The sequence below is a fragment of the Micropterus salmoides genome, unplaced genomic scaffold (genome assembly GCF_014851395.1).
Source record: "Micropterus salmoides isolate LMB-PRFRI ecotype aquatic unplaced genomic scaffold, ASM1485139v1 Ms_hic_scaffold_3, whole genome shotgun sequence".
In the NCBI taxonomy this organism is placed as follows: Eukaryota; Metazoa; Chordata; class Actinopteri; order Centrarchiformes; family Centrarchidae; genus Micropterus; species Micropterus salmoides.
This window is the reverse complement of record NW_024042261.1, coordinates 8,763,955-8,780,137: the sequence shown is the minus strand read 5'-3', so window position 1 is coordinate 8,780,137 and position 16,183 is coordinate 8,763,955. Positions and strand designations below refer to the sequence as shown.

At 42.4% G+C, this 16,183-nt stretch overlaps 2 protein-coding genes across 3 annotated transcripts in view; both read right to left on the bottom strand.

Moving 5' to 3' along the window:
- Positions 1–1,043: 1,043 nt before the first annotated feature.
- Positions 1,044–10,187, bottom strand: crk (v-crk avian sarcoma virus CT10 oncogene homolog). Of its 2 annotated transcripts, none has more exons than XM_038694030.1 (3): positions 9,611–10,187; positions 8,344–8,956; positions 1,044–4,433 (listed from the first exon to the last, which is right to left on the bottom strand). In XM_038694030.1, exons 1-3 carry the CDS (start codon positions 9,844–9,846, stop codon positions 4,296–4,298), a joined length of 987 nt encoding a protein of 328 aa, XP_038549958.1. In that variant the 5' UTR covers positions 9,847–10,187; the 3' UTR covers positions 1,044–4,295. The 2 variants fall into 2 exon arrangements, with proteins under 2 accessions (XP_038549958.1, XP_038549957.1); XM_038694029.1 differs by having other exon boundaries at positions 8,344–8,930; positions 9,627–10,187.
- A 1,022-nt stretch (positions 10,188–11,209) lies between these two features.
- lrrc75a (leucine rich repeat containing 75A) overlaps positions 11,210–16,183 on the bottom strand; it is a 63,139-nt gene continuing 58,165 nt past the window's right edge. The window contains exon 5 of the mRNA XM_038692329.1: positions 11,210–16,092. Within this exon, the coding sequence (XP_038548257.1) occupies positions 15,520–16,092 (573 nt within the window). The 3' untranslated portion in view covers positions 11,210–15,519. The remainder of the gene's footprint in view (positions 16,093–16,183) is intronic.

Genomic DNA, 16,183 nt, shown 5'->3' with positions numbered 1-16,183 from the left:
ATCTATGTACGCTCGTTTACAGTTATTACTAACACTAAACGCAGGTGTGTACATTATCTGTACAGTCATTAAGTCATACTATCACTTAATTATGCTCCTTTAGTCTTTCTACTCGGTAATTATCTGTACAAAAACAACAAACACGTGTGACGTTGTCTTGTACTGCACGCCTTCAAAGTACAAGGCAATGTGATTATTTGTGGTACTTAAAGTACTGAAAATAACAGTTTGTAAAAAGTATTTTAAATAACTGCTGGAAAACAATAAATCTCCACCTCGGAAAAAGTACCTTCAGGTGATATTTGGAGGTCTTCAACAGCATCCCAATCATTACTTTCTCAAAACTACCTTACATTTGCTTATTGAGTGCCCTTTAACCAATAAATAAATACTTCATTTATCACATTTTTATCAACATTCTTTTGTCTACTAGTAAAAGCCAAGCATAATGAAAAAGATTAGTTAAAACAAATGTTTTTGCCTGTCTATTACCAGTACGTTAGCAATTTAGGTAGTTTCTGTATAATTTACGTCATTTTAAAATAATTTTGATTACATGAACAGATATGTGAAACAATGCTGTTATATCCTCAAATATCTTTTCACCAGTGATAGCAATAGACCACTAAACCATATTTCACAGTTTTCCTGCTAGCTGCACTACACAGTAAGTGTATGTATGTATGAAAGGGTCCACATTAGCTTTAATAGGCTGGTGCACATAATGTTAAAACATGCTTGGATGCATTCCCACTGTACAGTACTGACACTACAGTTACCCAAGATCATACAGTGTTACTAAAAATACCCAGTGGCAGTATGAATGGCAACCATTTCTATAGCTAGACAACTGCCATGTGCAGCATGAATGAAAAATAGGCTTTTGGTCATGAAATGTACAGATAAAACAGCAAGTACTAAAATACATGTTGGATTTCTTTACAGTATTTTTGAAGTTATAGTCGTTATGAAATGCTGAGCAAAGCCCTCCTGACCGTCCTGCACGTAATACGCTATTTTCACAAACATACAAACAAGTCTAATACATTAAAAAAAGAATTTGTCATGGGGTTGACTTTATTTACTAGTATATTAACACATTACATGCTACAGAAAATAAAAAGGTAATTTCAGTTGTCTTGAAAGAATATAGTGTTATAATAAAATGGCACATTTTGAGATTAACACAATTTCCGCTGGCATTTGGCCACCCCTTCCTTTTTATGAAAGGAAATCAATGACTTAATGCAGGGCTACTAAAAAAAAAAAAAAAACTTCTTTGTGGTTTTTATTGGCAACACAATTTATAAGATAATGATTTATGTAGCACCTGCCATGTGCAGTGTGAGTGACAAAAAAAATAAGCTTGATTTGATCATAACTACAGATAAAAATGGACTGTGTCAAAAGCTGGCAGTAAACACAAATGTTACTTTGCTAGACCAGATTTTTCCAAGAAGTCAACCCAATATTTTTCAATAGTAAATATTTAAACGCGGGTTTGGAAAATGGCCAACTTGGAAATGAAACACGACGGTGGGACTGAGCTTGTCAGGCAAAGCCACACGGTGATGGAAGCTACTGTGTGGAAGCAAACAAGGATAAAAAAACCCCCTCATTGTTAAAACGGTAAGTGCATTCCGTTAAAAATCTAATTCATCTCCTTTAAATCTCATAAGCACTGGTGGAATATGCGTTCCTCTCTCAATGCTGTTATAGTGCCACCTAAAGGTGTCATGGCGTACTGGCCAGAAACACTGTACGATGACACCCGAGAGGAACCCCTCACTTGGAAGAGACGGCGAGTTCTCGCCGCTTAAAGTGGCCCAGCTTCACTCTGGCAAAGGTCTAAACTGCACGGCCAGCCTGTTTCAATCCAAACCAGTCTGCATTATGATACATGGGGGTGATGATTGTCAGGTGTCAACAAATAGACTGATTCAATCTTAACAGAAAACAACCTCTTCTAAAAGAACAAAACACTGCAGGGTGGCGACAAGATTATTCAAAGGTTAAAAACAACGGGGAGGCACCAAATAATGCCACTTCATCTTTTTTTGGACACATATGACAAGATCTGTTTTGCTAAGGTATATTCAGTGAGCTGAATGCAGAGCACTAATATGAGAAGACGGTACTAACTAACATGGTGGACAGCCTACATTCACTCCGTTCAACTTCATTCATATACATCAGATGCAGATTGAGAACACATGGCCTTGTGAGGGCTGGGGGCATACAGATGTGAGCGCCCCCCCTGCATCAGTTGCACCAGCAACCCATCGGTCCCTCCCAACATGCAGCAGTAAAAAGTGTACATTGAAACCGTTTTCCTCCTGGACACAAATCAGCTATGAAGAAAACTACAAAGATAACAAAAACAATATTTTAGCATGTAATGATAATCACATAGTACATCATTTCATAACAATGTTCTTTTTTTCTTACAAAAGACTACTTGGTGGTACTTGGTCGTAGTAGATGGGTAGATGGGGCTGAGGTGAGCCGAGGTGTGGAGAGGTTGAATGTAGTGTTGCCTGTCTCGCCACCTTAACAATAGTCTTGAAATTTCTCAGGTTCACTGCAGGGTCCTGCGCTACGGCTACAACTACATGAGGTCGCTCCTAGCTGCTGGTCTCGACTCAGGTTTTGTTTTCTCCATTTGATGTTTGGGGAGAGGGTGTTCTGCGGGACCGGTCCTTGGTCTGCTTCTTGAGGAAAGCAGTACACCTCCACTTGACTAAGCTCTTTCATTATTTCTCTCTAAGACACAACATTGCCGTCTTAAATCATCCCTGCGACAAAATGCGGCAGCTGTATATGAGCCTCGCTGCTCTCGTCTCTCACAGTCTTGGGTTACACTAAAATAATGCTGCACTCATGTCAAAAGATACTTTTAAACTAGAAAATACCTTTAACTTGCCAGAGAATATTGTTCCGTGCAGTTTTGGAGATGTAAATGTTATGCTGTCACCCTTCAATAACAATATTTTAGGATTAAATATTACTCAGGACTCCTATGTCTTTAATTTCCTGAATGAAGACAAAAGTTTGGACAAATGAAGGGCAAATGTAGAAAAAGAATGCTGCCATGGCCAGTTTCAGCAAATAACTATCATCTGTGTGGCTGACACTGCAACTTTGATTTTCCTAGTGCTCAAATTCACCACTCACTACATGGATGCACTGGGAGTCTGAAACAAGCAGATCAAGGTTAAAAAGATACACACAAATACACTTATTTGCTTTCTTACCGAGTTTGATGATGGGATCGATATGCTTCTTGCATTTGTACGGTGAATATGAAGCTACTGCCAGCAGGCGATACCCTAGCTTAGCATAAATCCTGGAAGTGAGGGGAAACGGCTGGAACTCTCAGCCTACCAGCAGGGTAAAGACAAAAATTCTACTATTTGTGAGGGGTTAATATTTCTTGGCATGGCGCAGTGACTTCTCGGAATACCTGCTGGTTGCCCGGCAATTTGTCTCAGCCAAGAAACAGTCCGGCACATAACCCGTGAGACTAAACTGTCAGTTTAAAAATATATATATTTTTTTCTCAGTCAGGCCTCTGCTTCCAGTGTTTATGCTAAGCTAAGCTAATCAGCTGCAGGCAGTAGCTTCATATTTACAGTACAGACACAACAGAATTATTACTCTTCTCATCTAACTCTTGGCAAGAAATCTATTAAGGGTATTTCCAAAAATGTCAAGACAACACATGAAGACTGTGTTGTTACTCTTCAATTTAATACTGTATTCCCATCTGACGTGAATGCAGCATGATCCTACAGCGCTGTAACCATGGTGACGGATGAGGACCAGGATGAAAAGTGACACGGCGGCGAGCAGTTATCTACTGGCTCCAACACAGGAAGAGGAAGTGATTGAACTCCGCGGCGAGGACTCTCCGGAGGAGTGAGTGTTGATAATGTGTGTACGGCGGGGACATGACGAGGGGAGGATCTAAAGGGTTTTGTCACATCCATGGAACAGGAGATTCAGTTTACAGTTCCACTGTAGAGTATATAACGCATTTTTAAGTCAGTCAGTGAGAGCAGGTGGTGGGGAAGGGGGGACATGATTATTCAGAGGGGTAGAAATGAAGGAGGTGTTCGTTACAAAGGTCCCACGAGGGCCTGTTTGTGTTGATCTCAGTGATTTTCTGAAACTGTTACTGGTGCAGGTAAAAGCCGGAGGAGACGTGAGGGAGGGGGGAGCGGGTGAGTGTGTGGAACAGGAAGGAAGGGAAGGGTCTAATACTAGTGTCCAGGTTGTGGCCCGGCTGTCCGCTCTCAGCTGAGTTCGTCCTCGGCGTTGTGCTGGTCCAGCAGTTTGACGTGTGTGAAGGGAAAGTGGCCTCGTTTGCCTTTACATTCACCCTCCCACTGGCCGTTGACGTTTATTTTGGTCACCTTCACCATGTCGCCCACCTGGGGAGGGAGGGGACAGAGGTATCGTGTGAGAGAGTTCAGCAGCAAAGAGTTATTATCATCATTAAAAATTAATTTAACACAGACAATCCTCTGTAATCTATGGTTTCTAAAATTTACAGTTTAGTTGGTCAGAGGACACAAGCAACTTGAAGATGGGACCTTGTGTTCTGGGAATGTGTACAAGACATAAATAAAAACAACAACTAAACAAAACGGTAGTAGCAGCCCTGCTGTGGGGCGATAGCATGTAGGATTACAGGCTTAACAGGGAGAGGAGTGGCTGTTCCTGTGTCACTGAACCTGAGCAAACAAGGACTAACAGACAGTTCCAAAGTTCAAGTCAATGTGGGTGACAGCTGAACAGCCAGCGGTTAAAGCTGTGCGTGCACGCTCAAAGCGTACACTGCGACACTTCCAGGTAGTCACAGTATCAGCCTGATAACCAGCTATGACAATCTTCCTTGTGTTTTAGTAACTGGCAGCATTTGCACGACTGCAGATGTCTCAAGCAAGATTTCTTCTCTCCCTGAAGTGACACCTTTTTTATAACGAGTTTTCTTTTTTTCCCCACCTAATGTCGCTGCACAGTGCTCACTTGAAATAAAATGAGTGAAGCAGTTTAAGTTTTTCTTCCCCCCAACAGCTAAATAGTCTGCATTTCCTTCAATGGTTTCTTGTAGTGTCTAGTACATTATAGAGCCCTAAATCATCACATATTGTTGACTAATTCGTAGAGTATTTTCAATTATTTTGTTTTATAACATGTCAGAAAATAGTGAAATACGCCAAGGGTGACGTCGTGAAATAGCTTGTTTTGTCGCACCATTGTTATTTGTTATCAAAGAACAGGAACCTTCTGAGAACAATTGGAAACAGATTGTTTGGGTTATCCAAAACTATTTCAGATTTTATGATTTGAAAAATGAGAATGAAAGTGTAGAATTTTCTGCTTTTTGGGGTGTCGCCCTGAACCGTTCGGTACAGAACATTCGGTTGGTGACTAACTTGGTTCAGTACGTCCTGTGACGCAAACAGTTACTGTCAAAAAAAAGTCTATTTCTGCAAACACATGCAAACTGAAATTCTATGTTGAGAGAATGCTAGTCAGCTTAGACCGGTTAGTCAAGCTCTTGTGGTGTTGCTGCCTCCAAATGGCAAATGAAAGACCCGAGCAGGAGGATCTTCCCTGACGTCTAGATCTACTGTGTGGGAGCGTTACACTTTCTTTGTTATTTGCAGCGAGAATGGACAACTATCAAACTCCTTTGTGACACTGTTCAACTGATGTCTGGTACGTCTGTGGACACCCTTCGGCATCAGCACGATGCATCAATTAGAGACCAAAACGGACTGAAGGCGATTCCTTCTCCCTACAGCGTTCAAGCAGCCTCCCCCTGCAGTGTCAGCCAGTGCCTAAATAATCACTAATGCTATACAGTGGAGAATACAGAACTTAAGCAGGTGGTCAAAGCGCTTCAGCGTGTGCGTTCAAAATGAATGGCAAATATTATTTTCAAAAATGTTTTGTTTTCCCCGCTGTATTAAAAACGTCCCAAACCATGACGCAAAAACGGAGGTACACATTATCGTTACACCTCTAGCTACTTTGCATTAAAATGCTGAGAGTAAACCTTCTGAGCCACTGAGGGGTTAAGATGAAAGGGTGTATTTGCTAAAGCATATTGTTAAAAGTTGGTTGTAATATTAAATGTTTTGCATTCCACCAGGACAAAATATGGTATTCTAAAAAAGATGACAATAATATTGTTTTTTTACTTTGTGTGGACTGAAAGCAGAAACTACCTTGAGCAGAAGAGTTGTGTCAATGTTTAAAAAAATTTACCCCATACACATTTAGTAACAAATCTTCATATTTAACAACCTGAAATCTGGGAATGTTTGGCAGGTTTGCTTGAAAATACGACAGTATTAACTCAAAGTGACTGCTTGCGTGCCTTGCTGTAGCTTGTGGATGTCATTAATTGAAACCGCTGGCTGCTGTTTGTGTGATTTGTGGGTCACTTGTTCACAACACTGAAACAGTCCCAGTGTTCTAACGGAGTAAAAGTAGGTGCTTTTCACAAAGGGTGTCCCTGAATTACAAAGACTTTATAGAGCAGGTACCAATGCAATAAAAAAATATCAGTGCTTGTCCCCCATGTCAGGATCGGCAGGACATCCCTGGACATTACATTAGGGAATCTTTAAATAGAGGTGCTGAAATGTCTGCAGACCTTACCATCATTATGTAACAAGGCACAGCCATTTGACACATACTGCTCACAGTATGTAGAGTTGTTGATGTAGTGGATTGCAAAATACTATAAAGGTTTTTCTGCCATTTTGGCTCCCTGTATACAGTTTATTTGGGGAGAAGAAATACCACTAACAGCAATAGGATGCACTCTAGTAGGGCACCACCACAAGCTATGCCCTCAATGTTACCACACAGTGATGCAACAACTCTCTCACAAAGTTTATACAAAATCTAAACCGTATTAAGCCTCACAGGAGTGTTCCCTATGCTAAAACTGAAACAATTCATAGATTACTTGATCAATAATAAATTAATCGGCAACTATTTTGGTAACCAATTCATTGTGAAAAGTCCACTTGAAGCATAAATGCTTTTGGGCGGCTGGTCGGACAAAAAGAGTGATTTTGAGATCTCCCGTTAGTCTTCAGGGAAGTGTGATGGATATATATTTTTTGTGACATTTTTTAAAACAAATGATGAAATCGAGAAAATAATCTGTAGATTTATCGCAGGTAATGACCAGTAATCACTGCCACAACTTTGTGACGCTGAAATGTTTTCCCGTGTCCCAGACTTTAGAAAACAACACAGACACTTGAGTATTCACAATATAGTTACAATCATGTCTGATGTTAAGCTGGTTTAGATAACACGCAATCGTCACAATCAGAGGCTTTTCTGAAGACAACGAGGTAAGGCCATGTGAGCTAATCATTAACTGTCCTGTGCCGCCTTGCTGAGTCACTCCTGGCCAACTACAGTGGAGAAAACACTCACACTCACATGAGCCAAATCCAGAAAAGTCTACCACAGGTGGGAGTGGCAGAAACCACTTGTGAAAAAGGATCTACCTGTCTTATTTCTAACTGACATGAGCTGGAGAAAGACGAATCAACCAGCAGCAGCAGACACGTGGTTTGACTCCACAAAGTGCAAAAGCAGGGCACAGATCTGAGCCGTCAGAAGGACTGATCTGTGTTGGTATCTTTGCCGTTATGGTCCAGCAGGGCAGGAGGGACAAGAGCATACTCTGACTAGCCCGCCTCCTAGTCCCTCTCCAGGCTCAGCTTGCCTCCTGGCTTCACAGGGACCAGAGGAAATGGTCCTGTTCCCAAACACAAACTATTTCCTTCCCCCAACGACCTGCTCCGTGGGAGCCCCGCGCTCGCTTCCGGACAGCCCAGCCGCCGTGAGCAGGGAGCACAGCTTAATGGCAGTTTTCCTACTTGGGTACCCTACTAGGTTACTAACTGGGGGGAAGACTAAGTGCCCCTCACTCAAAGAAAAAGTCTAGTCCAGAAAAATAAAGCCAGTGAGTTAATAAACATTATGGGCAGACTGAATGCAGCTCAATCTGTGATGTCACTGGACTGATCTCTGCAGAAGAGACATTATATAGAAAATTATGTGGAAAACTACACGGAGAGCTGGCTGAGCACTTTCTGACCTTGTTTCCTCTTCGCCCTGTTCACAAATACTCAGAACGAAATACTCAAAAGGACAATGGCAAAGAAAGCGAAGGAATGCGCGCTCAGTCTTGATAAACTTATAGTCCGACAGCCTTCTTCGCCAACTGTCCCCTTTCCTCCAGCACATGTTAAGAGGATGCATGGACGCAAGACAAAACACCACACACATGTCCAAATTTACCTCTAAGGCCAGGGCAGTCTTGTCGTAGGCATTGGGCACCCTCTTCTGTATGGCCCTGGCAAAGACAGGTCCATTCTGGAGATTTGGCAGAGGAGTGGGTTGGGCGTACTGGCTGGGGTCTGCCAGCAGCGGAGCGCCAGACTGGGCAGAGCCGTCAGAGTTCCCTAGCACTGCCATTCCTCCCGGTGGTCCCCCAGGTACGCCGGGCCCCGCCACAGAACTGGGAGACGCCGGACGGTACTTCTCCACGTACGGCACTGGGATCATCCCGGCCCGGCCTTCAGAGTTCTGGGCGTTCCACCACTGCTCCTCTGGCTTCTCCAGAACTCGGAGAATGTCACCCTTCTTAAATGGGAGATCCTCCTCGTCGTTGCCGGGGAAATCGAAAAGTGCTCGGACATACTCGTCCTCCAGGCGAGGCGGGGGGCCTCCGCCGGGGCCCACGCCGATGAAGGAGGTGTGTTTAGACTTGTTGATGGGTTCTATCAAGGTGGTGGTGTCCAAGTAGTGGATTTTATAGAACTCTAGCAAAGCGGGGAGGGCGTCAAACTCCTGGTCACCGATGCGGAACCTCGGATGGGCCAAACCTGGTGAAAATGACACAACACACAACCTGCTTTAACATGTCTGAATCTGGCAGGTGGCTGAAGCTCGTCTATTTATGTAACAAAGCTTGGTGGCGGTGATTTCCAGAATGAACAGGAAGGATTTTTGTTTCCTTATTTTACATTTCTTTCCGCTTTCATATTTGTTTCTTTTCCACTTCCAATGAAAGGAGTTGTTTTGCAAAGGCATGAGGAAATACAACTAATATTGACAGGAAAACCCCAGCAGAGGCAAGGGACAAGGTCTGGTCAAAGTCTATAAAAACCTGGCAATTAGACAAACTTTTGTACATTTATAACTCTTTCAGAGCCAGCTGGTAATTTAAGAGACACAACTTACATTAAAAGGGTCTATTTCAAAACTCACACCGCCCACCAAGGTGTGTTTTAGTGACAGAAACGTGCACCAATCGCTTTGATTTACTGAAACGACGCGTGTATCTAGTGTGTTGTCTGTCTGGGCACTCGGAAAAGGTCTGAGACCATGCCCAGAGGTACGTTTGCCTTTTAACAAGCAAACATTAAATAGACACATGTTTCAATTTGTCTGGCCTGCCGTTCTCCCTACAAGAGAGTGGATAAGGCACACTGCGCATCTCCTTTGGTGCAAGTCATGCAAGAACGGTCGCATCCCAATCTCGACATGCAGAGCCCCTCCAAACCCCTCTGCTACCTTACCTGGACCGGATTGTCGGTTGTTGCTGATGCTGTTAATTATGTAATGCGAGACTTTGGAGTTCTCTGATACCGAGAGCACATAGTCACCGGGGCTGGTGATGGAGTCCCGGACCAGAAACACGCCGTGCCTCTGCCCCTGCAACAGAGACACAGCCTCCTGCCTGCTCAACCGACCCCAGTACCAGCTGCCACGGTCCTCCGCGTCAAAATTTCCGGCCATGATAACCACTCCAAAGCCGAGGCTTCACCGGGCCTTCCCTTCTCTCCCTCCCGTTATCCACAGGCGAAGCCTTCAACTCATACAAAAACTTTAGCGCCTAGAGCACGTTTAGTAAACAGACGACATCCGCAGCTGGCCGTCTGGACATCAATCTGCCGATATAGATCCGCAACCACGAATCAAAAACGACTCTTATTTGGTTTACGACCGGAATTCAGCTCTAAAAATCATATAAGGCGTTTTAGCTACACAATTCCAGCTACAATCCAGCTCCCGATGTCAACTAACTTCAAAAACTGAAATGGCGGATACGGGAAAACAAAAAAAGACCCCACTCTCCGGATGTGACGTAGTAATTATGTCCGCCAGACGCAGCAGTGTCAAGCTAGTCAGAATATGAACTAGTAATATAAAACTTCCGTTTCGAGATACATAATATTATGTTGCCAATCATACAAGCTTATATTACCAGACAATGTGTAAATATAAGAGTAGTATTTGGTAAATCTTCTATTATAATCTTGGTGCAGGTGTATATTGTCTTTTTCAAAAGTGAGAAATTTGTAGGCTTTTATTTTGGAGATACAGCCAGTAAAGTGCTGTTCCTGCCCAGGGTAACTCTGTTTAACTTGAAGGTCCTGTCCTTCACGTTGGGAGAGGGGGGGGGGGGGGGGGGGGGGGGGGGGGGTCGATTTGAAATTTAAAGCTAGCCTCATTATTGCGCCAGATCAGCAGCACTGCTGTGATTACACTGTGAACATAAGCATTTAGAAGCGCTCAAAAATACATGTGGCTGATTTATCCCCGTTCATAACGGTTTGGTTGCAATTTGTATGTTCGGCCACTAGATGTCAGCCAAAAACTAATAGAAATCCTAAATCATTTCAATATCGATTTTGTCATGCCCAACTGTTATGGTTTGATATCCACCCCTCAGATCCTTTTTCCAAAATAAATAGTCAACACAATAAACTATCAAAAAAAATAAATAAATACAAATCTAACCAAACTAAGGAACTTCTTCACTGAACAAAAAACATCAATATACCGTCAGCCACATTTATGCTGTATGCCTCTGTATCTCTTTGCAATAAGGAAACATTTATAAATGATTTATAAGTTGAAACTAGCGGGTTTGTTATTGATTAATACATTGTTTAATACTAAATCAGTTGTAAACCATTAATAATACACAACGTCATTTGGGTTGCTAGGTTGTTGCTGGTGTTGTCTGCCTCCTGAATCACATTTATATATAAACTTATGAACTACTGCATGAAATACAAAATCAGATCAAAATTTTAATTACACATTTTCCTTAAGCAGTCATAATATTCAAATGCAAAAGTAAGAAAAGGCAGTCTTTGTTTTTGTCTCATAGAATTTATTAAGATCCATGGTATAACAGAACAGGATGCATTTCGCAATGTCATCTGTAAATAAATGCGTGTTTTCTTTTCAATGGAATACCTCAGTAAAGTGGCATGAAAATAAAAGATCCATGGTAGCTTTGAGGAAAGGGCTGAGTGAAGATACTGTGTAGAGAATAATACAGAGGTACTTTAGATTGAGAAATACACACAGAAGAAAGACTCACGGAGAGAGAAAATATCCAAAGCTACACTCGTGCCTTCAAATTCACATTACCGTGTTCAGCGGAGTCCTTGAGCAAGACATACACGGCATCTTCTAGTCACATAAAGCACTCATATCCCCACCTGCTCTATGAGTCCAAGTTAAACAAAATGATCAAGTCCTATTCAAACATTCATCAACAGTCATTCTGTCTGTAGTAACGAGCAGAGTGAGTCTTACCATCAGACCAACAGAGGGGTTGAAGACAATTTGCAAAATCTTTATATGTCTTTATGTTCAAGAATATTCTGGGCAAAACAAGAGTTACACGTTATTCAGTGTTGCACATAAGCCTACACTTTTTTCTTGTTAGGACTGTGTAATCAGATCAATGTGGGGCGCCAGTTCAGGTTAACGTCCTCCAAAAGGCAATCGGTTTAAGATCAAGCAGGAACAGAATCCTTCATATCAAAGGTAGATGACACAAAGTGACGGATCAAAGGTTTGAAATGAAAAGCCCGCATCTATGTTGATTTTTTGTTCTGATTCCAGATGTGATCTCTTTGCTTTCATTTGCAGTGACCTTAACATAAAAGCAGACAAGTGCATGGCTGCAGCACATAACAAACATATATATATATATATAACTCTGATCTCCACTGTCCAACTCTCTCTCTCTGCAGTCAGAACGAGTCCTGTTCCAGGAGCAAGAAGAAAACCACAGTAAACCTGAGAATAGATTCTATAAGCTTCCACAATACTTCTTGGTGTTGAAGTCACGTACAGTGAGTCAGTCCCACCCTGCGCATCATGTCCAACTACATACAGTACCAACAGTACAGTAAACACCAATAGTTGACATATGGTCACATCACAATCTGAACTCACTATGCAACAATCAATAGGCGATTTAACGCCCCTCTCCACACAATGGCTTCAATAGCTGAAAATCACTGTGGTTTTTAAGGACAATCTTCCGTCTCATTAACTGTGATGATGCTGCCAGTGATGATGTGCTCAGCTGAGCTCCTCTACTGTTCAGCATCACAACCCGCCTGCCTCTGTATAAAGGGAGCATTGTAATGAGCTGTAAAATTGATTAAGCGAGGACAATGCAAATATCGCTTATTATAAAGGTAGCTTAAAGGGAAGTTTGCATTTGTAATTAGCTTCAAGCGCAACACTACTAATGTCTGCGGGCTAATTTGTATTAATGAGGCGAATGGGAACTGTTCGTTGTATGGAGAGCTGTCAGGTGGCATGTATGTGATCCAAACAGTGTCACATTGTTGCCACTGATCATATCCACAAAGTTCAAAAGGATGTAAATTATCACAATTCCCAAACTTCACTTAGAAGGTAGGTGAAAACAGATTTTGGCTTTAAGTGAACTTGTAGGGTTTTCCCGGGTAACAATGTTTCATAATCATCATATGAATATGCCAAAATGTATTACAAAACAGGGGTTGTTTAATTTACGCAGAGTTGTTGCATATGGACATGCTAAATTACTGAATTCCATGTGAAGTCTCTGGATACTTTGAAATGTATTTAATAACTCCTAAGTACTTGCTTGCCTTGCTACAAGTAAATGGTATCCATTTATTTAAACAGCACTTTACTTGTCAGAGAACCAAGTTATTTATACAGATCAGGTCTTTTTCCTAATATTCTCCTTTTCAGACAATTTAGTTTCTACAGGTTATTTTTTGCTTATCAGATTGTGGCATCAATAAAATCTTTGTCTTAAAAGAAAGATGCTGTTATTCAATGGGCAACTTTACATACCGCATACCAGTGATATGCAATTAGATGTTAGATATTCTGGTTCTACATGTTGGATTCTCACCATGTTCACCCACTGACCTCATGCAAATCCTTCCAGAGGTAATAAATCCTGCAAGCAAGAAGACATAATAAACTCCCATTCAACATATGTATAAATGAGCAATAACTGCCATATTATAAAGTGGTATACCAGCAATTCAGTATTGCACATCCATAAAGTTGGAGGATTTGTGAGCCAGATGAAAAAGAGAATGGTCAAAAACACTGACTCCTACAGTTCCCATAATGCAACTCCACACTGCATTTTTTAAGACCTTCTCTCGTTAATGCCCAAAATCCCTCAAACTCCATGCCCCAGTTTGTAACACATGCTTTCTGTTAAAAATTTAAAGCCCATCTGAGATTAACCCTGATGACATCACTATGAAATCGTCAGGGTTATTTTCTCATATGTCTTGACAGAGCTCCTTCCAGAGCCACAGTAGACATTTTACAACGGTTTCCATAGGTTGAAAAGCTGCAACACCTACCTTCATGAGTGCTCCTTTCAAATATATTGGCTTGCAATTAAAAACAAAAGTTCTTGCACACCATAAAGTCTACGTGTCCATCACTTAACATTAACGTCGTCCTCATATAGCCAAATGTGCTTGGCTATATGAACTTGATGAGGTGCTGCAAATGCAAACATCAGCATGTCATTAAAGGCCTTCCTTTTTGATGCCACACACGTTCACAGCTCGAAAGGTGAACGTATTGGCGCCTGGGGCAGCTGTCTGGGGAAACGTAATATGCATTTATTAATTTTTAACTGCTTTAGGATGAGGAGTTAATATTCTCTGCCTCAACAAAGTCCTCCTTTCCATATTATCAACACCTTACCACTGAGTGTCTTTTTATAATATCACAAATTAAGAGTCTGGTTCACCTTTGTACACAAATATTGCTTGAACTATCCCAAACCACAAAAAAAGAACATCTATGAATCCTTAAATTAAATGGTATTCCTCTTTAAATAGCTGATCCACAATATAAGCAATCACCCCTTCACAGATAAAACAATATATATATATATATACTGTATATACTGTACATCCAAAAATACAGTTTGTTTCTTAAAGCTTTGCACTGACTACAAGTGACACATGAGTGGAGAGCACAGGCCAGGGGAGAGCTACATACTGCAAAAAGTATATAATTAGATGTAACCCAGCAGACAGCATACCTGAATGTGATCATAGCTGCGGCCTATATATAAACACAGCACTGTAAGCGTGTGACGTGCACTACTGTACAGTACCGTGGAGTGAAACATGACCTGGATCATGAGAAAAGGGCTACTAAATATTTCAGCTTGATAGCCCAGCATTTTGCCTGGGGACACATGGCAATAAGATGATCACATCTATCCACTGTACACTGACAGCATGGCGAGCCCTTGTCCTTCCACAAAACAAGACACTTCTCACTGTTTTCACTCGGTTTCCTTGCAATTGTCGGGGCTTTTCTTTATCAGTTGTTTATTTCTTTTGGTTTTAGCTGACTAATTTCATCTTCAGTGCACTAAAGCACTGGGCATCTGTTCATTACTTAAGAAGCAACTGATTTCCACCAAGCTGTTGGCTTGACTTTTGATTCTTGTCTGTCATTCGATCCAGCTGGCTAGCCGTCGCTGTACGTGGGAGGAAAACATTTTATACACTTTCACTTCTAGTTTTTGGCAAATCATTTTTTTTAAAGGTTTAAGGGCCCTGACTAGTTTGTATGTATCTGGTTTTATATGGTCTGGCCTTTGTTTTTGTTTTTTTAAATCTCTCAACATACACACACTCTTAACCAGTAACGGGAGGTGTCACAGGCACATGTAGGTATTAGCAGGGTTACCAGGAGGAAAGGACCTGAATAAAGGTTAACATTCTATACATAAAAGCCTTATGTGACATAATTAATCACTCTATTCTATGCATTAGCATCTTTAGTCTATTCATACTTTGAACAACACACAGTTAAGATAAAACAGACGTCCTGTTGGGGATTGTCAACTCATGTTCCAGTCACGAAGAATCACCTGGGTTCAACTCTCACTCTGCCAGTGTCTAAGCACTGCGGTGGCTGGTCACAAATCAGATTGGTGGAGGGAGTATCGAGTGGCATGTTAATATGGATTACATCCTTTCAACGCAGCAGCCTGTTTGACTTTGAGCACCCTCAGTTAGCCTCTGCAGGAAACGCTTCTCTCGCCTCCTTCCACACAGGACCCGACACAGGAGGGGAAACATAAGCAGAGCAGAGCAGAGTAGGGAGCAGCGATCAGGTCAAGTCGTCCTCCTCCTCTCTCGTTGGCTCAATGGCTCCGGAGGAGTGCTGTGACTGGCTGGAGCAGGACAGGTGGGAGGAGTGGCTCTGCGTGTCGTCCTCGTCCTCCACCATCACCGCCCTCCTCCCCGGCAGCTGCTCTTTCCTCTGCGCTTCCTTCTCCTCCCCTCTCCTCGCCGCCCTCCTCCCCACTTTCCTCTGCTCCTCCACTGTCCACATGCTCTCCTCCTCGTCCTCCTTCCCCTGCACCTCCCTGTCAAAGTCCAGCAGCTCCTCCATCATCTCCTCTATCTCCATCTCTCCATCCAGCTCCTCCTCCACCTCTGACCGGAGCTCGCCCATGCTCTCAGTCCGGTTGGTGTCGTCCGTCTCCTCCTCCTCCCCGAGCCCCCTCAGCCTCTCGGGGGGGTCGCTGGCTTGACTCTCTCCAAACTCCAGGATGGTGGGCAGGTTTCCCTGCTTGGGACAGCGCTTCCTCAGGCTGACCAGGAAGGGCTGCGGCAGGGAGAAGATGTCCACATTGTTGCCCAGGTCAATCCACGTCACGCTAGGGAAACTGCCTGGATCCTGGGGTAGAAAATATGAACCAATCAACAAGTAGTGAACACAGCTGCTGGTTTCAAGACTAGAAAATCCACAACTTCTCTAAACAAACTGA

What these genes read in the sequence shown, in the direction of transcription:
- crk (XM_038694030.1), bottom strand. Translation starts at nt 9,846, where the DNA reads ATGGCCGGAAATTTTGACGCGGAGGACCGTGGCAGCTGGTACTGGGGT. An exon ending in CCAGGTAAGGTAGCAGAGGG is followed by an intron (nt 8,957 to 9,610) that starts GTTTGGAGGGGC and finishes ATGTTAAAGCAG; the next exon opens with GTTGTGTGTTGTGTCATTTT. An exon ending in AGACTGCCCTGGCCTTAGAG is followed by an intron (nt 4,434 to 8,343) that starts GTAAATTTGGAC and finishes CTCCCTCCCCAG; the next exon opens with GTGGGCGACATGGTGAAGGT.